At 41.4% G+C, this 20,418-nt stretch overlaps 1 protein-coding gene and 1 long non-coding RNA gene across 2 annotated transcripts in view; one reads left to right on the top strand and one right to left on the bottom strand.

Moving 5' to 3' along the window:
• Positions 1-6,275: 6,275 nt before the first annotated feature.
• Positions 6,276-20,418, bottom strand: part of PTPN12 (protein tyrosine phosphatase non-receptor type 12) — a 72,279-nt gene continuing 58,136 nt past the window's right edge. The window contains exons 13-15 of the mRNA XM_073652288.1: positions 11,937-12,874; positions 8,613-8,705; positions 6,276-7,081 (exon numbers count right to left, since the gene is read on the bottom strand). Coding sequence (XP_073508389.1) covers positions 7,026-7,081; positions 8,613-8,705; positions 11,937-12,874 — 1,087 coding nt within the window. The 3' untranslated portion in view covers positions 6,276-7,025. The remainder of the gene's footprint in view (positions 7,082-8,612; positions 8,706-11,936; positions 12,875-20,418) is intronic.
• LOC141166047 (uncharacterized) overlaps positions 10,869-20,418 on the top strand; it is a 37,972-nt gene continuing 28,422 nt past the window's right edge. The window contains exon 1 of the long non-coding RNA XR_012251241.1: positions 10,869-10,940. This is a non-coding gene — a long non-coding RNA (uncharacterized lncRNA). The remainder of the gene's footprint in view (positions 10,941-20,418) is intronic.

The raw sequence follows: 20,418 nt of genomic DNA, 5'->3' as shown, positions 1-20,418 counted from the left end.
CACTAGTATTCACCCCTTTTGGTATGAAGCCCCTAAAAATTTCTGGTACAAGCAATTACCTGCATAAGTCACATGCTCAGTGAAAGGAAGTCCACCTGTGTGCAATCTAAGTGTCACATGGTCTGTCAGTATATACACATCTTTTCTGAAAGGCCTCAGAGGCTGCAACACCATTAAAGGGAATCGGTCACTCGCTTGAGCGATATCAGACCTCTACTATGGGCATACAGGGTATAGAAAAGTAAATCTATACTTACCTGTATGGCCCATGGCAGAGGTCTGATTGCAGAGAAATCTGGTTTTATAAAGTATGTTTTCCAGAGGCTTGGCATCTGGGGGGACGCCAAGCAAACCCCTGCGATCTGCTTACTATTCCCATAAATCGCCGCCTCTGTGCTAAATTACCATATTCTCCCCCCCTCCCCTGCATGTCACAGGGCCCTGTGAAGTGCCCTGCTCTGCGTCCCCTCCGCGAATGCTTTGTTTCCCTCCGGCACTGTTTGGCTGCGTACTGCCAGCCGAGCGGAAGTCTCAGTGACTAACAGTCGCTTGTGCAATACAAGGCTGCGGCGCAGTACGCAACCAAACGGGGCCGGAGGGAAACAAAGCATGCTCCATGGGAGCGGCGCTTTGCGCGGGAGTCGAGGCAGAGCAGGGCACGTCCTGGGGCCCTGTGACATGCAGGGGAAGGGGGGGGTGGTATGGTAATTTAGCAGAGGTGACAATTTAGGGGAATAGTAAGCAGATAGGCGGGGATTTCTTCCTGTCCCCAGACGCCAAGCTTCTGGAAAACAGACTTTATAAAACTAGTGATGAGAGAGCATGTTCTGTTAACCCTTTCGGCGAGTATGCTCGGGCTGAGCACCGAGTAGTTACAGCTGCTCGGTGTTATGTTTGAATCACTCCCGTGTGCATGATTTGCGACTGTTTGACAGCTTTAGTACATGTAACGAATGTCTTAACAGTCGCAAATCAAGCACACGGGAGTGATTCAAACATAACACCGAGCAGCTGTAACTACTCGGTGCTCAGCCTGAGCATACTCGCCGAAAGGGTTAACAGAACATACTCGCTCATCACTATATAAAACCAGATTTCTCTGCAATCAGACCTCTGCTATGGGCCATACAGCTAAGTATAGATTTACTTTTCTATACCCTGTATGGCCATAGTAGAGATCTGATATCGCCCAGGGGGGTGACACATTCCCTTTAAGAGCCAGGCACCACTAACCAAACAACACCAAGACGACCAAGAAGATCTCCAAACAAGTCAAGGACAAAGTTGTTGGGAAGTACAAGTCAGGGTCTGGTTATTAAAAAAAAAAAAAAAAATCCCAATCTCTGATGATCCGCTGAAGCACCATCAAATCCATTATCATCAAATGAAAAGAACAAGGTGCCAGAACCAAGAGAGGGCCATCCACCAAAACTCAGCCCGGGTAGGGAGGACATTAATCAATCAGAGGTAGCACAGAAACCAAAAGGTAACCCTGAAGGAGCTGCAGAGCTCTGAAACAGACATTGGAGTATCTGGTCATACGACAACAATAAGCCATACACTCCATAGAGGTGACCTTTATGGAAGAGTGGGCAGAATAAAAAGCCTTTACTTACACACAATAATTGTAAAGCTCGTTTTGAGTTTCCCAAAAGACGTGCAATTCCCCGAATGTATGGAGGAAGGTGCTATGGTCAGATGAGACCAAAATTGAACTTTTTGGCCATTAAGATAAACGCTATGTCTGGTGCCAAACCAACACAGTTCATCACCCTAAGAACACCAACACACTCCCATGGGTTTGGGGAGTAATGACTCTTCATGCTCTTTAATAGCGGGCACACATGATAGCCGGAGCCGCTGTAGCCGGCAGCTACTGCTAACACTGTGCACACTATTAAGGAGAACGAATAGTCACTACTCTCCACGTCCATAGTCCCGGCATGGAGATCAGTGACTATTCCGGCAGCTCAATGATGTCATGTGCGCTCATCTCAGCGTTTGAGGGCGCATGGCAGTGATGTCATGGGCTGCTCAAACGCAGAGATCAGCTGCTGGCAGCAGAACAGGATGCAGCGCTGGAGCAGAGGGAAGAAAGGCGAGTAGAATAGTTTATTTTTTTTGTTTGGTGTAGCGTGATGGGGATGAGGGGTACCATATATACCAGGATGGGGGATATTGGTACGTAATTGGGGGACATTACCCCATAACAGTAACAGTGCATCATGACCGAATTTTTTGCTTACATTTTTTTTCTATTTTCCTCCTCTAAAATCTAGGTGCGTCTTATGGTCTGATGCATCTCCTAGTCTGAAAAATATGGTAATTAGTTTAGTATTGTGAAGATGTATTAAACACTTTTATGTAGACCAACACTAAGGTTTATATCTGGATGAAAAAATCCACCTGTGTCCAATCATTGGAACAAATTTACCCGAGACTGGACACTACTCGACACGTCCGATTCAGTAAAGACTTGTATTCGCTAGAACTAATTCTGCATTAGCTTTTCTTGTAAATCCACATTGTGCTGTTCCGCTGAATAGTAAATTGCAGATAGCACAGTTATTTATGAAAGTAGTGTGTTTCAGCAGTTAGCACTCAGTGGATAATTTTGGACTGTGGTAACAGCCATCTATTTGTTATTACTCTGCGAAACTTCTAAGAAAATCTAATTATTTACTAAAACAGACATGGCTGTGAAGGCAAAAGTACAAGCCGTGGATACATAAATTAGTTCATTAATAGTATTTCTTACTTTTGGAGCTACAAACTGCTCCGTGTGAACTTGGCCTGAAGTACTAAATTGATACATACATCTGCCCCATAAAAATCTATGAGGCACATAAGGCCACATTCACATGATCAATATTTTGCATCTATACAATAAATGGAACTTGCACAGAAAAAAAGTACAATGGAAAAGTCTGCAAGTCTTTCATGTTTTGGACCCACACTGACTTTGATTTACAAATTCTGATACAAAATACTGACGTGAAAGTGGCCCAAGTATAACATTCACGTTTGTACTAAAATGTACGCCCTGCTGTGTAGAGACTGAATATGGTGCTATTGCGGCTTTTTCCACTTCTATTTTGTATACACTCCTTAATATTAAAATTGCCACATTAACAAGGAAAAGTCGTGGAGTTAGGAAAATCATAGGATCGATTGACACGTTAATGATATGTAATGGATGAGAAAAAAATCTAAACCGTTTTCAAAATCTCAATTTATTCAATATCATTATGAGAGCAATGTTCAGAAATACAGCCACTTACACACTATCAATGAGGGTATTAATGGTTGTCTGAGGTATGATCTGCCATGCTGAATGCACTTGGCACCTAAATTTATCTACTTCTGACAGCTCCCCTTGCAATTGCTAACCAATGATGCCCCAGATGTGTGATGGGAAACAAGTCTGGAGATGCTCCAGGCATTCTCCTATTAATCAGGGCTGTCGAGTTGGTAAGCCAAACCTCCGACTCCTCAATTTCCATGACAACATTTGAATGTTTTTGGTTGTCATTAAGATTTAAAAAGAGAAAACACAGTAGTTTGACAATAAATGGTTTCACCCAACCAATATCCATGAGTGGAGAAAAAGGTTTTTTTGCTATCATTCCTATTCTCTGAAACAAGGCCAAGAAAGCAAAAATTCTGCCGGGGTATGTCAACTTTTGAGCACAACTGTATATGGCACTGTGTACTAAAAACTGCTAATTTTTCCCTTCTACCCAGCTAATTCTTCTCTTTTCCATTAGGTCTATGACGTCACATGATTAAAAACTGACTGAATCGTTCTAAGCTTTATGTAGAAACAGGTGGTCAGTTTTCCATGCACCAGTCACTGCAAAAGTCACTGGCAGGGGGAGGAGGGAGCTGCTGGGTCAGGAGTTGAAGAGGGGAATGATAAATGCAGGGACAAGAGACTTCCTGTTTCTACATAGGAGGAAAGAAAAGCAAAGAATTAGCTGGCTAGAAAGGTAAAATGAGCAATTGTAAGTACACAGTGCTATATAATATGATGACTGCAATATATTAAGGGGATAAAAACTTTCATGGGAGTGCTTCTTTAAGGCCATGCAGGCTGCTCATAGTAGCACAACCAACATGTGGCCTGGCCTCTTGATGAAAAAATGCTCCTGGGACACTTTAGAGAAATTGTCTTACCACCTGTTACACAATTGATACATTTAGTGTCTACACAAACCATCAGACTGTGTACCCACAATGCGTTTAAGCGTTTTTGCAGCGGCGATTCCGCTGCAGAAACGCTTAAAAAACGCTTGGTAGAAGGCCTGCCATGTTCCCCAATGATAATCCGCATGTGATGTGCACATGCTGCGGAAATTTCCGCTGCGGATTATCATTGCGGAAAAAAAACGCAGAACTACCAATTATTTTGCGGAAGCGCTGCGTTTCCGCCGCCATTGACTTGGATTGAAACGCATGGATTACGCATCACTGCATCTGTAGATGCGCATTCCACGCGTTTCAATGTGCAGATAGTACCCAGGTCTGGAGGAGAGGAGGCTCTCCTCTGGAGCCGGGTACCATAGAACCTGTAAAAAAAAAAAAAAAAAAGAATAAAATAAAAAATAAAATATTATATTTACCTTCTGATGGCCCGCAGTGCTCTTGTCGGCAGATCGCGGTGGACTGAAGGACCTGCCATGACGTCATTTAGTCATGTGACGGCAGGTCCTTCACTGTACTGCGAGCTGCCGGCAAGCCAGGACGGATCGAATAAAGACTCTGGGGGCCATCGGAAGGTAAGTATAGATTTATTTTTAACCATTCTTTCGGTCACACTACTATAAATCCATGCCGTTTGCATGGATTTATATAGTGTGACCAAGTTGTCAAGCACTTTCCAAGTGATGCTAAAATCGCTTGGAAAGCGCTTGTCAACCCGCATGCGGAAATGCATGTGAAGAACGCTTCACATCCACATGTCCCTGGCAGGAAAAACGCATGTACAATCCGCATACGTTTTTTCTGCCAGGGAGATGCAGAAACGCTCAGGAAAAAATACGGAGCATTTCTGCATCGTGGGCACATAACCTCAGAAGGAGTTTGCATAACATTGGACTAACTGTCCGGCATCCAGCTATGAGAAATCCATTGACCTCAAGTCGCAGCTGTCAAAGGCTATTATAGTGCAAATCAAGAAGGCTTTTCATGCTTTTCAGCGATGGAGTCCTGCTTTAGACTGATGGAATGATTAAGATAGAGATTGTTCTGGAGATCACGCGGGTAGCATCATGATGAGGCCTTCATGAGAGAACAAGAAAATCACACCGGTCATACTCTATGGGATGATGATGATGATGATGATGATGCGAGTGGCATATTGCAGCTCAGCACCGTGGCCTTGCAGCGCTGAGGTCCTGGGTTCGAATCCCACCAAGGACAACTTCTGCAAGAAGTTTGTATGTTCTCCCTGTGTTTGCGTGGGTTTCTGCCGGGTTCTCTGGTTTCCTTCCACACTTTAAAGACATACTGATAGGAATTTAGATTGTGAGCCAAATGGAGAGAGTGGTGATGTCTATAAAGTGCTGTGGAATTAATGGCGCTATATATGAGTAAAATAAATATTGTATGGTAGCTGGACCCCTTTAGACTTCATTCCAGGTACAATCAGAGCTCAGTGTTACATTTATTTGGTCGTGGAACCAATGGCATGACTATTTCTCCAAAGTGGAAAGTAGTTATTTTTCAACAGGATAATGCTTGGTCACATGTTGTTCATGCTATTGTAAGCAAACGTGCTTCCATGGCCTGAAGCATCTCCGGATTATCTTTCCTAATGGACATCATTGGTTGGCAACTGGAAAGACGGCTTCCAGCAGTGGATCTGGATGATTTACGTGCATTCAGCATGGTAGAACATTCCTCATACAACCATTAACATTATCGAGAACATGCCAAGGCGCTCATACTCCATGCAAAATTGAGAATTTTTTATAAAATGTATTTTCTTTTAAGATTTGAATATCATTGATAGGTCTATCGATCCTAAGATTTCCAGAATTCCACAACTTTTCCTTTTTTGATGTTGCAATTTCAATGTTGAGGAGTGTATATCCATATTAAATATACAGCATATTCTACCACTGTCCATATTTTTTCTGCACAACTAAATACAGATCAAAAGACAAAATGCAAAATGTAGCTTAAATCAACACGGAGGCTGTCAATAGAACTCAATGGCAGAAATATTCAGAACCACAATGGCCCACAATCAAATAATCCCAAGACAAAATGAGTTGACAATGAAACAATGTATATTATAAAAATAACCTTTAGCTTACAATTTACAAACTGTATTACAATCTTATTGTTTAACTTGCAATGCTGGCCATTTTATCCAGCTAGAATGATTTATTAAAAAAAAAAAAAAAAAAAAAAAACTAAAACATCAGGGCCAATAATTTACATTCTGTATAAAGATAGGTTAATACCATGCTGAGATTTCTTACATCTTTGTTAATATTTTATGACTGCAATTTTGTCAAATATATATACCTGCTTGCCCTGTACAAATAGAAAAATGCATACAATTTAATCAAAAGTTAGCAAAAAAGTAGTCTGTAAACTATCATAAAAGTCTTACTATATTAACAGATCTACAAGCAGCGTGTAACAGGGTTAAAAGACATTAAGGCAGTACTGTAATACATTAAGTTACCAAATCATATGTAATACTTTTCTGTTTTAAACCAAAGTGTTATATAAGGCAGGTATATGGTCCCAGCAAAGAAACACTTAGCACTGACACTGGAATCAACCATCTTAAATATGTAAGATACTATATAGATATGGAATTGTACAGTAGTATGTACCATGGTGCAGGCAAACCTACATAGAGTAAATGGAATACTGTCCTAGTAGTGGCACTTTTTATGGTACGGTCTTGTAACACACGACTAGCTTTATATGCTCCTCCATCTGCAGGCTCAATCACTGTCCATTGGAAAGGCAAATTTTCTTATTCTTCCTCACAAATTTGGTAGCCATCATGTGCATGGTGATGGGGAGTTCCCTGATCCAGAATTTCCACTTTCACAGAAACCTGTAAAGAGAGGTGGTTATTCTCCTAGATGGAAAGCCATAATTTTCTTTCTGTCCTTTATTCTGAAACTTTTCTATTGAATATTTTACTCTATGGGATATTATGCATCAGCTAATTATATGGCTTGTAACTTCATACACATATGCTATGAAACCTGTCATGTAAAAAACGCTATTAACCTGCAGACATGGGGTTAATCAGCGTTCTGAAGCTGCCCAGCACTGAGAGCCCCGCTGCCGAAAAGAAATTACCTTTCCTCATTCCGGCAGCCTCAAGCTTTCAGTCGTAGGGGTGCGCCGGACCACTATGATGCATTAAAAGAGGCATAGATGCTCATGACGAGAACATAATTTTACCTCTATACAAGTCATTAGTGCGACCACACTTAGAATACTGTGTACAGTTCTGGTCTCCGGTGTATAAGAAAGACATAGCTGAACTAGAGCGGGTGCAGAGAAGAGCGACCAAGGTTATTAGAGGACTGGGGGGGTCTGCAATACCAAGACAGGTTATTACACTTGGGGTTATTTACTGTGGAAAAAAGAAGGCTTAGGGGTGATCTTATTACTATGTACAAGTATATGAGGGGACAGTACAAAGACCTTTCTACTGATTTTTTTACTCTGAGGCCTGAGACGGGGACAAGGGGGCATCTTCTACGTCTGGAGGAAAGAAGGTTTAATCATAATCACAGACGCGGATTCTTTACTGTAAGAGCAGTGAGACTATGGCACTCTCTGCCGCATGATGTTGTAATGAGTGATTCACTGTTAAAATTTAAGAAGGGCATGGGTGCCTTTCTTGAAAAGTATAATATTACAGGTTATATATATTAGATTCCTTGATAGGGCGTTGATCCAGGGAACTAGTCTGATTGTCGTATGGAGTCGGGAAGGAATTTTTTTCCCCAATGTGGAGTTTAGTGTTTGCCACATGGGTTTTTTTTTGCCTTCCTCTGGATCAACAAGTTAGGCTATGGGTTGAACTAGATGGACTTAGTCTTCCTTCAACCTTAAAAACTGTGTTACTTCAGTCAGCGGTCAGTACATAGTGAGTGGTGACTGTAACCACACCCCGGCACTGACTGACAGGCGGCTCAGCAACTTCTCTACCTTTTCCCTGCCGGTTTCCTGTCTCTGACAGGTTTCTCATGTTACAGTGACCTGTGACTCATACTGACGACAGGTAATCTAAACATAATGAATAGGCTGCAATTGTTTAGACAGATGAGCCAATTTTCCCTATAGCCAATATCGGACAAGTCCAAAATTTTCTTTGAGGTTTCAGAAATTAAAAAATACAAATCATCCATGGGCATGCTGCCAGGGTTGAAAATCCACAGCACATCCCAAAATACAGGGATGTCTGCCACATGCGAATGGTTTTCTAAAACTCCACTCTTGCACTGTAGGGTAATTTGCTTTTAGCAGAGTGTGTTGCCTTTAAAGGACTGTCACAACAAATCAAAGACGTGTAAGAGGAAAGGTAAATGACAGGGATTCACTTTACTGACAAAACAAGGAGAACATACCATCCGCTGCACTGTTCTGTGGAGCCATTCGTTGATCTTTTATACCCATGCTCTTTCCTTGCGCAGTCTCTGGAGTAGTATTAGACAAAGGACCTGGAATGCAAGAAAATCAATTAGAGCAATGTAAACTTTTTATTTTACCATTTCCTTCATGGTCATAAAATTGCTTCTATCAAGACCATATGTGGAGGCAGGCGTGTTCTAACAAATGAACCCACCTTATGCTCCAGGCATTGTAATGTCATGGATTTTTGTAATGTACTTTAAATACTTCATTTTACCCCTTCTCTCCAAAAACATACTCTTCTGCTGTGCTATGTCAACTGCCCAGTTTATGCTTCTTTAGAAGCTGCTTTCAACTGCTGCTCATCCAAGTACTTATTTATAAAGAGTACATGAATTCTCTTGTCTGAGTACTGGAGTGGAAACACAGAGCCTCTGAAAAGGGAAATGCCCCACTGATTGTTTCTAGAGTATTAGAGCAGCAGTTAAATGGAGCATGACCAGGACATGTGAAGCAGCACTGCTGCAGTGTTTAGAAGAGACAAAGACGTAAAATGAGACAATGAAGAATACTACAAAAAAATACCCATACTTTTGCAAAGCCTGGAGGAGAAGTAAATACAAAATGTGCACTTACTCTTTAATAGACAAAAATTATTATAATAAATGGACTTAATCACAAATAATTATGCCTACTTAAAATTTTTATTCCCTTGATTTACCAAAAGGGCCAACTTAGTGCAGCTTAGTGAGTTCTCTAATGTCTAAAAGGGGTAATACGGCAGCGGTGGTTAGCACTGCAGCCTTGCAGTGCTGGGGTCCTGGGTTCAAATCCCACCAAGGACTACATCTGCATGTTTGTGTGGGTTTCCTCCGGGTTCTCCAGTTTCCTCCCACACTTTAAAGACATACTGATAGGGAATTTAGATTGTAAGCCCCAATGAGGACAGCCATGATAATGTATGTAAAGCGCTGCGGAATATGTTGGCGCTATATAAAAATAAAAGATTATTATTAATATGCACCTTATGTGGTCTTTAAAGGTCCCCTACACTGATTAAAGTTGGCTGACCTGCTTATTTCTGCCCACCATCTAAGGCCTCAGATGCATCCATGAAGAAAAACGAATACAACAAGTACCCATTTTAATTTATAGGGCTATTCAAGTGTCCGTTTTTCTCCAGTATCACTGATGACAGAGGCCAAAATAAGTCTTATGGGTACACGAAAAACACGTACAGCACACAGATGGCATCAGTGTTCAACATTACAAAATGTAGAAGCTTTGTAATTTATTTATTTATCCATATGTGAGAAACACTGATGGTAAAAACGGATACACAGATGACTCACAGAGAAAACGGACACACTAATGCAAAACACTGATGCCACGGATACCATTTTTCATGTATGTGTTTAAACACAGGTGTGCAAATGAGGCCTAAAATTTATGGGAACCTTCCTTTTCTCCTCTTACAATGTGATGGGAAAAGAATCAGATCTCGCAGTTTGACTATCCATGGGATAGGACATCAATAATACGTGGCAGGGTAGTCTGACACCCATCACCTACACAGGTCTTCTGTTAACTGGTCCTGCGGTCGCAGAAAATACAGTGCATTGTGCCAAAACACCACAACTGTGGATGTTCTCAGCTGTAGTAGCTCAGCTTCCAATAAATGGAAATCCACTGCGATTTACAATAACAGCATTCTATAAGAGATTTCAAGAAGTCTCGTGCGCAGATTTGTTAATCCACAGCATGTCAATTTATGCAGCAAGTGTTCAGAGAGATTTCACACTGTGCACTGTGGGTACAGCTGCAACACACCATATATGCAATATAAAAAGGAGTATATACTGATGTGGATTTCAATGTGCCATTTCCAATTATAAGTTCTTGCCATTAGGAACATTTGTGCACTATAGTGCAGTAGAAAGGGTGGTCACTTATAGTTAGGAATATGCATTTGAAAAAAATATTAGATGGTTTTGCCTTTCAATTGCTAGCACACCATTTAATAATGTAGTAAATCATTTTTCAAAACCTGAAAAACGTAATAGTTGACTACATGCTTTAGATCAGGGGTCTTAAACTTGGCTGGGTAAGTCGGCTGCACAGACAAAAAAATATTTAGAAGTCGACGGGTCTTATTCCTTATGGGACTAAATTATGTTGTTTTTCTATACAACTTTTTGATCTTTTTATTCCATTTTGTGTGTCTCATAATAAATTTATGTATATATTTTTTTACAGTGTTCATCATATAGGTTATGGCACAGTTTTTTACTTTGATATCGCCACACCTGGAATGATCCAAAAATGTATCCTTTTGTTTATTTTATTTTTTACATAGAAAAACATTAGTGACAAACATTTTGTTGTTATATCTTGAGTTTTTTTTTTTTTTTTTTTTAATTTTTACATTATTTTTCTCTTTACTTCCTATGTGGGGCTTTAACTTTTACTTGCCTGATTGCTGATCTAATATCCTGCAATACTTCTGTGCGGCAGGATACAAGATCTGTCCATTTTACACTGACACATCGCCTGTTAGATCGTGCTCTTTATAGGCCCTTACAGGCCACCATAGCAGACTGACCTAAAAGGCCACCTGACCTCGGGTTGCAATTATAACATTCATCACTTTTGACAATGGTGTCTAAGAGGTTAAATGGCCACAGTCGGTGCTAATTCTAACTGTGGTTGTTTCGGCACGGTGTCAGATATAATATACAGCTGACACCCACAGATTATGGTGTTGCCCATGCTTGTGAGCCAACACCATCATTGCCATGTACATGTACGGTGGTTTGGAGGAAGTCACCTCCCATTGCACCGTGCACATACATTGCATGACAAAGATTATTAACAAAAAAAGCTTCCTCTACATATTCACCTACAACCAGATACCCAGCATCACGGAAGGGAGATGCCTCGGCGACACACTACTATGGCCTGATGTTACTAATGGGAGATAGCACGTTCCTCCTTCAGCCTGCTCTCTTCTGTCCCGAGAACGTCTCAGGAGCTCCAGTAGCCTGTGGGCCTCAGTTGACAGCCAGTGGGTCTGCTTGTTTAAGATCCCTGCTTTAGAGGTGTACATTAACACACAGAATATTTGGATCTACTACAACTGACACAAAAACTTTAGGAAGGCATCGGATGTTCAGTGAAAAGCTTTTGTCGCACAAGGACAACATTTTACAAGAACAAAGACTAATACTGCGTGCAGCACTACTTTTCCTCTGAAAACGATGAACACCACTACAGAAACAAAAGACACACGTGAACAGAGCCTAAAAGCTAGGCAGTCTTACCTTTTTCAGAACCTAGGCGTTTCACAGAAGAATCATGCCCGGCAATGGACATGGGCAGTACTTTTCTAGTTGCTGGATTTTCAGATACTGCAGAAACCGTGGCACTTGCGGTTGATATATTAGACAAGGATTTTTCCATAGACCCATACGAATTTCCCTCCTCTGTGTCGGAATCATCAGAGTGAAGAGGATTGGTAAAAGACAAAGGGGCCTGAAGTGCAGGAGTGTTCTTGAGGTCAATATGGCTTCCTGGTTGGGAAGCCAGAACATTGCTATTTAGTAAAGTATTACTATCAGAATGACACATATCTAAATGTTTATCAGCAGAGGAAGACTCATTTTTACACGCCATGTGCTCGTTTCCCACAGTAGAGGAAGTGGAAAGTCCTTTTTCCAGTGGAAGATGGTCTGGTCTTGTTGGGAGATCAAGGCTTCTTTCCAGCGGCACATCTTCTAAAGATTTAGTAGATATTGAACTTCTACAGTCAACACAAGGATTGGATGATATTAATGACAAAGACTCCAAAGAACTAGACACTTGAGTTTTAGGCAATTGGTCAATTGCATAAGATGAAGCAGATTTTATTTTAAAGCCCAGTCCCCTTTGAAGACCTGTAGTGGTCTCAAAACTTTTTGGGCTTTCTTGAAGAGGTACTTTCTTTATTTCTATACTTAGTTTACGTTCTATCTTTTTCTCAACAGTGGGTTCTCCTTTTTCCATTGCTTCACCCGTCTTGTTATAGTTCTCATTCATGTCGGTTGTATTTTCTGAGGATACTATGTGCATTACTGGTTTTGGATGATAACGATCACTGTCTTGCCACACTGTAGTCACAGTTGGGTAAGCCGAAGGAGGGGAGGGTGTCAGAATTGGTGGCACAGGGTGAGGCTCCGGTGGTTGCAGTATTTCTTCCTTAACATCTCCTTCTACAAGGCAACTGAAAAATGAAGCGCATTTGATTATATACCTGTGGAGACTCTACTTTGTAGAAACATTGTCCGCTTTATACTCCTATTGCACAAATGCAAACACATTTCACAGTAGAAGAACAATTCACACAAAAAAAAAAAAAAAGGGTCTGTCTAACAGAATCCTGTCACATCCACTATAAGTTTTCCGCAATCGAACAGTATCCAGCCTTTTGTGTTACTCTGAAGGTGGAGATGTAAGGGGTGACGTTTCTCCTTGTGGAGAGTGACAAGCCATGCAATGCTCCTCTGGGAAATTAAATATGTACATTGCCTCTTAAGAGAGGAAGATGAATAGAACTCTTGTGCCACCTGTTGGAAGTAGCAATCCTAAAAGTTAATATCAACCCTAAAACGAGCCTTGCCATATGACTTAGGATAAACGTCAAACCAGAATCTCAACTTGCAGACAGTGTTTCGGGTATTGCCCCAGGCCTGGCTTGTCACTCTCCACAAGGAGAAACCTTACTCCTTAGATCCCAGTCTTAAGCCTCTCACATAGCCAAATCAGATTTCATAGTTTGCACTGACGAGGGACAATACTCCAAAACACAGTCTGTAAATTGAGATTCTGGTTTGGCTTTTATCCTAAGGCTGCGTGCCCACTATGCGTTTTTCAAGCGGTTTTTGCCGCGGAATTTCCGCAGCTAAAACGCTTAAAAAACGCTTGGTAATACGTGCCCCACGGTCCCCAATGATCATCCGCATGTGCTGTGCACATGCTGCGGAAATTTCCGCTGTGGATTATCATTGCAGAAAATACGCAGCATGTCCATTCATTTTGCCGACACGCTGCGTAATTGCCGCCATTGACTTGCATTGGACCGCGTGACATCCGCACATGCGGATATCACACGGTTCAATGTGCGGATGGTACCCGGGTCTGGAGAAGAGGAGACTCTCATTCAGACCTGGGTACCATAGAACCTGTAAAAAAAAAAAAAAGATTATACTTACCTTCTGATGTCTTCCTGATGTTTTCTCCCCTCCGTCTGGTCTGCTGTATGGGGCGCGGTGGTGTGAAGGACCTGCCATGACGTCATTGAGTCATGTGACCTGTCACATGACTCAATGACGTCACCGCAGGTCCTTCACACCACCGCGAGCCGCCCAAGACACCGGACGGACATCGGAAGGTGAGTAATCTTTTTTTATTTTTTACCATTCTTATTCTTTTTTTTTAACTAACTTGGTCACACTACTATAAATCCATGCCGGTTGCATGGATTTATACAGTACAGACCAAAAGTTTGGACATACCTTCTCATTTAAAGAAATTTCTGTATTTTCATGACTATGAAAATTGTACATTCACACTGAAGGCATCAAAACTATGAATTAACACATGTGGAATTATATACTTAACAAAAAAGTGTGAAACAACTGAAAATAGTCACCGGAAATGGTTTTCACTTCACAGGTGTGCCCTGTCAGGTTTAATAAGTGGGATTTCTTGCCTTATAAATGGGGTTGGGACCATCAGCTGTGTTGTGCAGAAGTCAGGTGGATACACAGCTGATAGTCCTACTGAATAGACTGTTAGAATTTGTATTATGGCAAGAAAAAAGCAGCAAAGTAAAGAAAAACGAGTGGCCATCATTACTTTAAGAAATGAAGGTCAGTCAGTGCGAAAAATTGGGAAAACTTTGAAAGTGTCCCCAAGTGCAGTTGCAAAAACCATCAAGCGCTACAAAGAAACTGGCTCACATGAGGACCGCCCCAGGAAAGGAAGACCAAGAGTCACCTCTGCTTCTGAGGATAAGTTTATCAGAGTCACCAGCCTCCGAAATCGCAGGTTGACTGCAGCTCAGATTAGAGACCAGGTCAATGCCACACAGAGTTCTAGCAGCAGACACATCTCTACAACTGTTAAGAGGAGACTTTGCAGCAGGCCTTCATGGTAAAATAGCTGCTAGGAAACCACTGCTAAGGACAGGCAACAAGCAGAAGAGACTTGTTTGGGCTAAAGAACACAAGGAATGGACATTAGACCAGTGGAAATCTGTGCTTTGGTCTGAGGAGTCCAAATTTGAGATCTTTGGTTCCAACCACCGTGTCTTTGTGCAACGCAGAAAAGGTGGACTCTACATGCCTGGTTCCCACCGTGAAGCATGGAGGAGGAGGTGTGATGGTGTGGGGGTGCTTTGCTGGTGACACTGTTGGGGATTTATTCAAAATTGAAGGCATACTGAACCAGCATGGCTACCACAGCATCTTGCAGCGGCATGCTATTCCATCCGGTTTGCGTTTAGTTGGACCATCATTTATTTTTCAACAGGACAACGACCCCAAACACACCTCCAGGCTGTGTAAGGGCTATTTGACCAAGAAGGAGAGTGATGGGGTGCTACGCCAGATGACCCGGCCTCCACAGTCACCAAACCTGAACCCAATCGAGATGGTTTGGGGTGAGTTGGACCGCAGAGTGAAGGCAAAAGGGCAAACAAGTGCCAAGCATCTCTGGGAACTCCTTCAAGATTGTTAGAAGACCATTTCCGGTGACTACCTTTTGAAGCCCATCAAGAGAATGCCAAGAGTGTGCAAAGCAGTCATCTAAGCAAAAGGTGGCTACTTTGAAGAACCTAGAATATAAGACATATTTTCAGTTGTTTCACACTTTTTTGTTAAGTATATAATTCCACATGTGTTAATTCATAGTTTTGATGCCTTCAGTGTGAATGTACAATTTTCATAGTCATGAAAATACAGAAACATCTTTAAATGAGGTGTGTCCAAACTTTTGGTCTGTACTGTATAGTGTGAACAAGTTGTCAAGCACTTTTCCAAGTGATGCTAAAAATCGCTTGGAAAAGCGCTTGATAACCCGCATGCAGAAATGCATGCAAAAACACTTGAGAAACGCTTCTACCTGGCGGGAAAAACGCATGTAAAAACCGCATGCGTTTTTCCTGCCAGGGAGAAGTGGAAAAAATATGCAGCATTTCTGCATCGTGGGCACATAGCCTTAGTCCTAAGACATATAGCAATGCTCCTTAAAGGGTCAATATTGACTTTTAGGATTGCCATTTCCTATAGGTGGCACTAGAGTTCTAGTCCTCTTCCTCTCTGAAGAAAATTTGAATATCTGAAGGTGGAGGCACTGTTAACCTCCTCACTGCCAGATACGTCTTCTCATTACCCTTAGAGTCCTGTAGCACCCAATGTCTTTCTCCAATGCACAACCACAAGAATATGGCTGGGTTGGAGGACTGTTTATGGCTCAGTCTCTGCTTACAGCTGTCCTTCTCATGCTCTAGCGCTGCCAATCCTTCATCATACACCAACGTTCTGCTTCCTTCAAGACACTGCTTCTCCTGAACCGGTTCAATTTTGTTCGCCACAACTCTTCACTGCCCAGTGCTCTTCCCTGTATCTCATCAGCCAATCAGCTCCTTGATTCGGGCAAAGATACATACAGTATCTAAAATGCCACGTTATACCAGCTTACAAGTGAAGCAGTCACATTTACTATGCAATCTGATCGGCCAGCAGAACAAGCTGAACATACTGATATACAGGGTGGCCCAAAAAAAAGTGTATTAAAGCTGTATTACTAGATTTATATAGACAACATAGGGAATCAGGAAGACATGTTTGACATCACATTGGTGCTCAAAATGGTCACCATTAACATCCAGACACTTCTATTTTGTGTGAACCACTGCACAAACAGCTTTAAACTAAATGTGCCCACAGTGATTGCTCTGCTAACATTTCAATTTCTTCTCATAATGCAACCGGTGTTCTATGATATACCACATTCTTTAGGGTTCACCCACAAAGGCAAAGGGTGTTAAGGGAACGAGGTGGAAATTCACCATTATCTTACTTCATACACATTGTCAAATTTCCAATGCTTCAAAACGGTCTTGCAGTGCTTGAGTGTCAAGTGTGCTACTGCCATTTTCACTCTCCTAATGGCCACATGGGGGATCTAGCAGTCATGTGACTACATACATCTTTAGTGACGTTGAAAATACTAGATATTTTTTGCCATCATTTTCTTTTAAAAAGGGCATAAATAACCACTATTGAGGTGTGTATACAGTTTTGGTCCTCCCTGTATGTAGGTTTTTAGGAAAAGATTTAGTAAAACTTTTCATAATTATGAACACTGCTACTCGTTCTGAGCTTAGCAGTCAAAGGGGTGGGCCTAATCAGTGATTGCCTAGCTGGTATAAATTTGCATAGAGATACCTGCCAGTCACTGATTAAGACCACCCCCTTAACAGTTAAAAAGGAATCTGTCAGTGGGATCAACCCTCCACAAGGTTTATATGAGCATGTAGGTCCTAGGAAGCTGAATAACATGATACATTGATATCTGCGATCTGATGTCTTATTCCAAAGAAATCCAAGTGCTGTATGTAAATGAGCTATGCCAGGCTATGGGGCGGACGCACATGGAAGATAACTGCCTCCAGAGATTATTTTACATCAAGGGAGAGTTACCAGTGTGAGACAAGGAACTAACAGAACAGGAGAAATGAAAATGGTCTTCTTGCAAACACATTTTTTGCTTCTCTCTCAGCTCTGCTGTATTGCAACAATATTGCAACCCTGTCTGCCTGTGAGATGGAAGCTGGAGCTGAGAGGACTAGCGTTGCCCCCGCAGGTGACGTCACTGGTCTGTTGGGCATAGTGACACTGCTCAGATGCCAGCTTATCACAATTCAGCTAAGCAGACAACAGACTGGACACTGCACTCATCGCATAAGGGGAGACTGTGCATGGGGGATGGGCACTGCACAATGGAGACACTGCAGGGACTTGCCCCTGAAACAAATCAGTGATGATGCTTCTTTTCAGGGCTGCAAATGAAGCAAGGAGAGTGTCGAGATGTTACAGCCTTTACTTATGGGTTTCGGACCAAGCCTTTAACTATACACTGCTACATCTTTGTATTGCAGCATACAGAAAAAGCAATCAATCGCAAGTTCAACTCCCCTAATGGAACTAAAAAATTTTTAAAAAAGTGAAAAAAAGTGTTAAAAATATGAAAAAAATGAGACCTGAACATTTTAAAAAAATCACCCTTTTTATTCTGCCTTCAATAAAATAAAAAAATAAGCATATGTTGAGTAGTTACATCTGTTAAAGTTCCATCATAATACAAAATTTAATTAACCTGTACAGTAAACACTGAAGAAAAAAACAAAAGAAAACACCAGAATTGCATGTTTATTTAATTACCACGCCTCCCTAAAAATATAAAAAAATATGTTTGAAGCATCATATGTACCAAATGGTAGTAATAAAAAAAAAAAAGTCAGCCTATCACAAAAAAATACCCCCCCGACAGAAAAAGTTACCGCTTTCAGAAATTGGTAACATCAATTTTTTTTAATTTTTAAATATTTTTCTCACCATTTAAAAGGAAACCAGTCACATCCAGAAATGCCATTTACCTGCAGATATAGTGGTAAATCCTGTGTAGCCAGCTTACTGGAGCAGCAGCTACAGGGAGAAAAAATAAGCTTTATTCTCCCCATAGCTGCTCGCTACCAAGCTTTGTGATGGTGCAGGGGCCTACAACAGTCACGGCTCACTAAACAGTGGAAAAAAAAAAAAATCAGAAGTTTACACAAAAAAAAAAAATTGGGTTGTGTCGCCATTTTCTAAGACCCGTAATGTTTTTATTTTTCTGTGGATGCTGTGCGACAGCCTATTTTTTGCGGGGCGTGACAAAAGTTTTTATTGAGACCATTTTGAGATTAATGTGACGTTAGGATCGCTTGTTACATCATTTTTTTGTGGAATTTTAGTGACAAAAAAAAAAAAAAACACGTACATTTTGACTTGTTTATTGATCGGGTTAATTATTTTTACATTTTGATAGATCTGACTTTTCTAAAGTCAATCCCACAGGTGTTTTTTTAAAAAAATATTTTTAACGAAGGAAAAAAGATGGGTGATTTGAAGTTGTGTTTTTTGTTTTGTTCTTTTTTTCATATTTTTTCACTTTCTTATTAGTCCCCTATACAGCATATAGTAAAACTCACGGTCTCCTTTGAAGCTTGGCCACAAGCAGGGCTTCAAAGGAACTCTGTAATGAGACGCACAGAAGTCTTGAGCTGACCTCCGGCTATCATAGCAACCAATCGGCGGCCCGCGAACACGTCACGAACAAGCTGATGGACGCATGGAAGGATGCGCCCCCATGCCAGTGTGTGTTAAATGCCGCTGTCAGGTAAATGCCTTTTACCTGCAAATTACCTAGAGGCCAATATGGTTTCTGGATGTGACATTATATAGGCAATTTTACCACATCACAATGTGTAGATGTACTCTAAGTAAATGTGGCTGTGCAGATCACATTACCAAACTACTGCACTACAGAGGCGCACAATGGAAAGCCCCATTCGTACCCTCGGCACATCAATTACACTATATACAGGTGCTTCTCACAAAATTAGATCATCAAAAAGTTAATTTATTTCAGTTCTTCAAAACAAAAAGTGAAACTCATTATACAGAGTCATTACAGAGTGATCTATTTCAAGTGTTTATTTCTGTTAATGTTGATTATGGCTTACAGCCAATGAAAACACAAAAGTCATTATCTCAGTAAATTAGAATACTTTATAACAGCTTGAAAAAAATATTTTTAAAATCTGAAATGTATGTTCAGTAAATGCACTCAATACTTGGTCGGGGCTCCCATTGCATCAATTACTGCATCAATGCGGCGTGGCATGGAGGCGATCAGCCTGTGGCACTGCTGAGGTGTTATGGAAGCCCAGGTTGCTTTGATAGCTGCCTTCAGCTCATCTGCATTGTTGGGTCTGGTGTCTCAGCTTCCTCTTGAGAATACCCCATAATCTATGGAGTTACGGTCAGGTGAGTTTGCTGGCCAATCAAGCACAGTGATACTGTTGTTTTTAAACCAGGTATTGGTACTTTTGGCAGTGTGGACAGGTGGCAAGTCCTGCTGGAGAATGAAATTTCCATCTCCAAAAAGCTTGTCGGCAGAGGGAAGCGTGAAGTGCCCTAAAATTTCCTGGTAGACGGCTGCGCTGACTTTGGTCTTGATAAAACACAGTGGACCTACACCAGCAGATGACATAGCTCCCCAAACCATCACTGATTGTGGAAACTTCACATTAGACCTCAAGCAGCTTGGATTGTGGCCTCTCCACTCTTCCTCCAGACTCTGGGACCTCAATTTCGAAATGAAATGCAAAATTTACTTTCATCTGAAAACAACACCTTGGACCACTGAGCAACAGTCCAGGTCTTTTTCTCCTTGGCCCAGGTAAGACGCTTCTGGCATTGTCTATTGATCATGAGTGGCTTGACACAAGGAATGCGACACTTGTAGTCCATGTCCTGGATACGTCTGTGTGTGGTGGCTCTTGAAGCAATGACTCCAGCAGCAGTCCACTCCTTGTGAATCTCCCCCAAATTTTTGAATGGCTTTTTCTTAACAATCATTTCAAGGCTGTGGTTATCCCGGTTGCTTGTGCACCTATTTTTTCTAACACTTTTTCCTTCCACTCAATTTTCCATTAAT

The sequence above is a fragment of the Phyllobates terribilis genome, unplaced genomic scaffold (genome assembly GCF_046119375.1).
Source record: "Phyllobates terribilis strain yellow unplaced genomic scaffold, ASM4611937v1 Scaffold_11__3_contigs__length_659146591, whole genome shotgun sequence".
In the NCBI taxonomy this organism is placed as follows: domain Eukaryota; kingdom Metazoa; phylum Chordata; class Amphibia; order Anura; family Dendrobatidae; genus Phyllobates; species Phyllobates terribilis.
The sequence above is the reverse complement of the archived record's forward strand: the minus strand, read 5'-3'. Positions and strand labels throughout refer to the sequence as shown.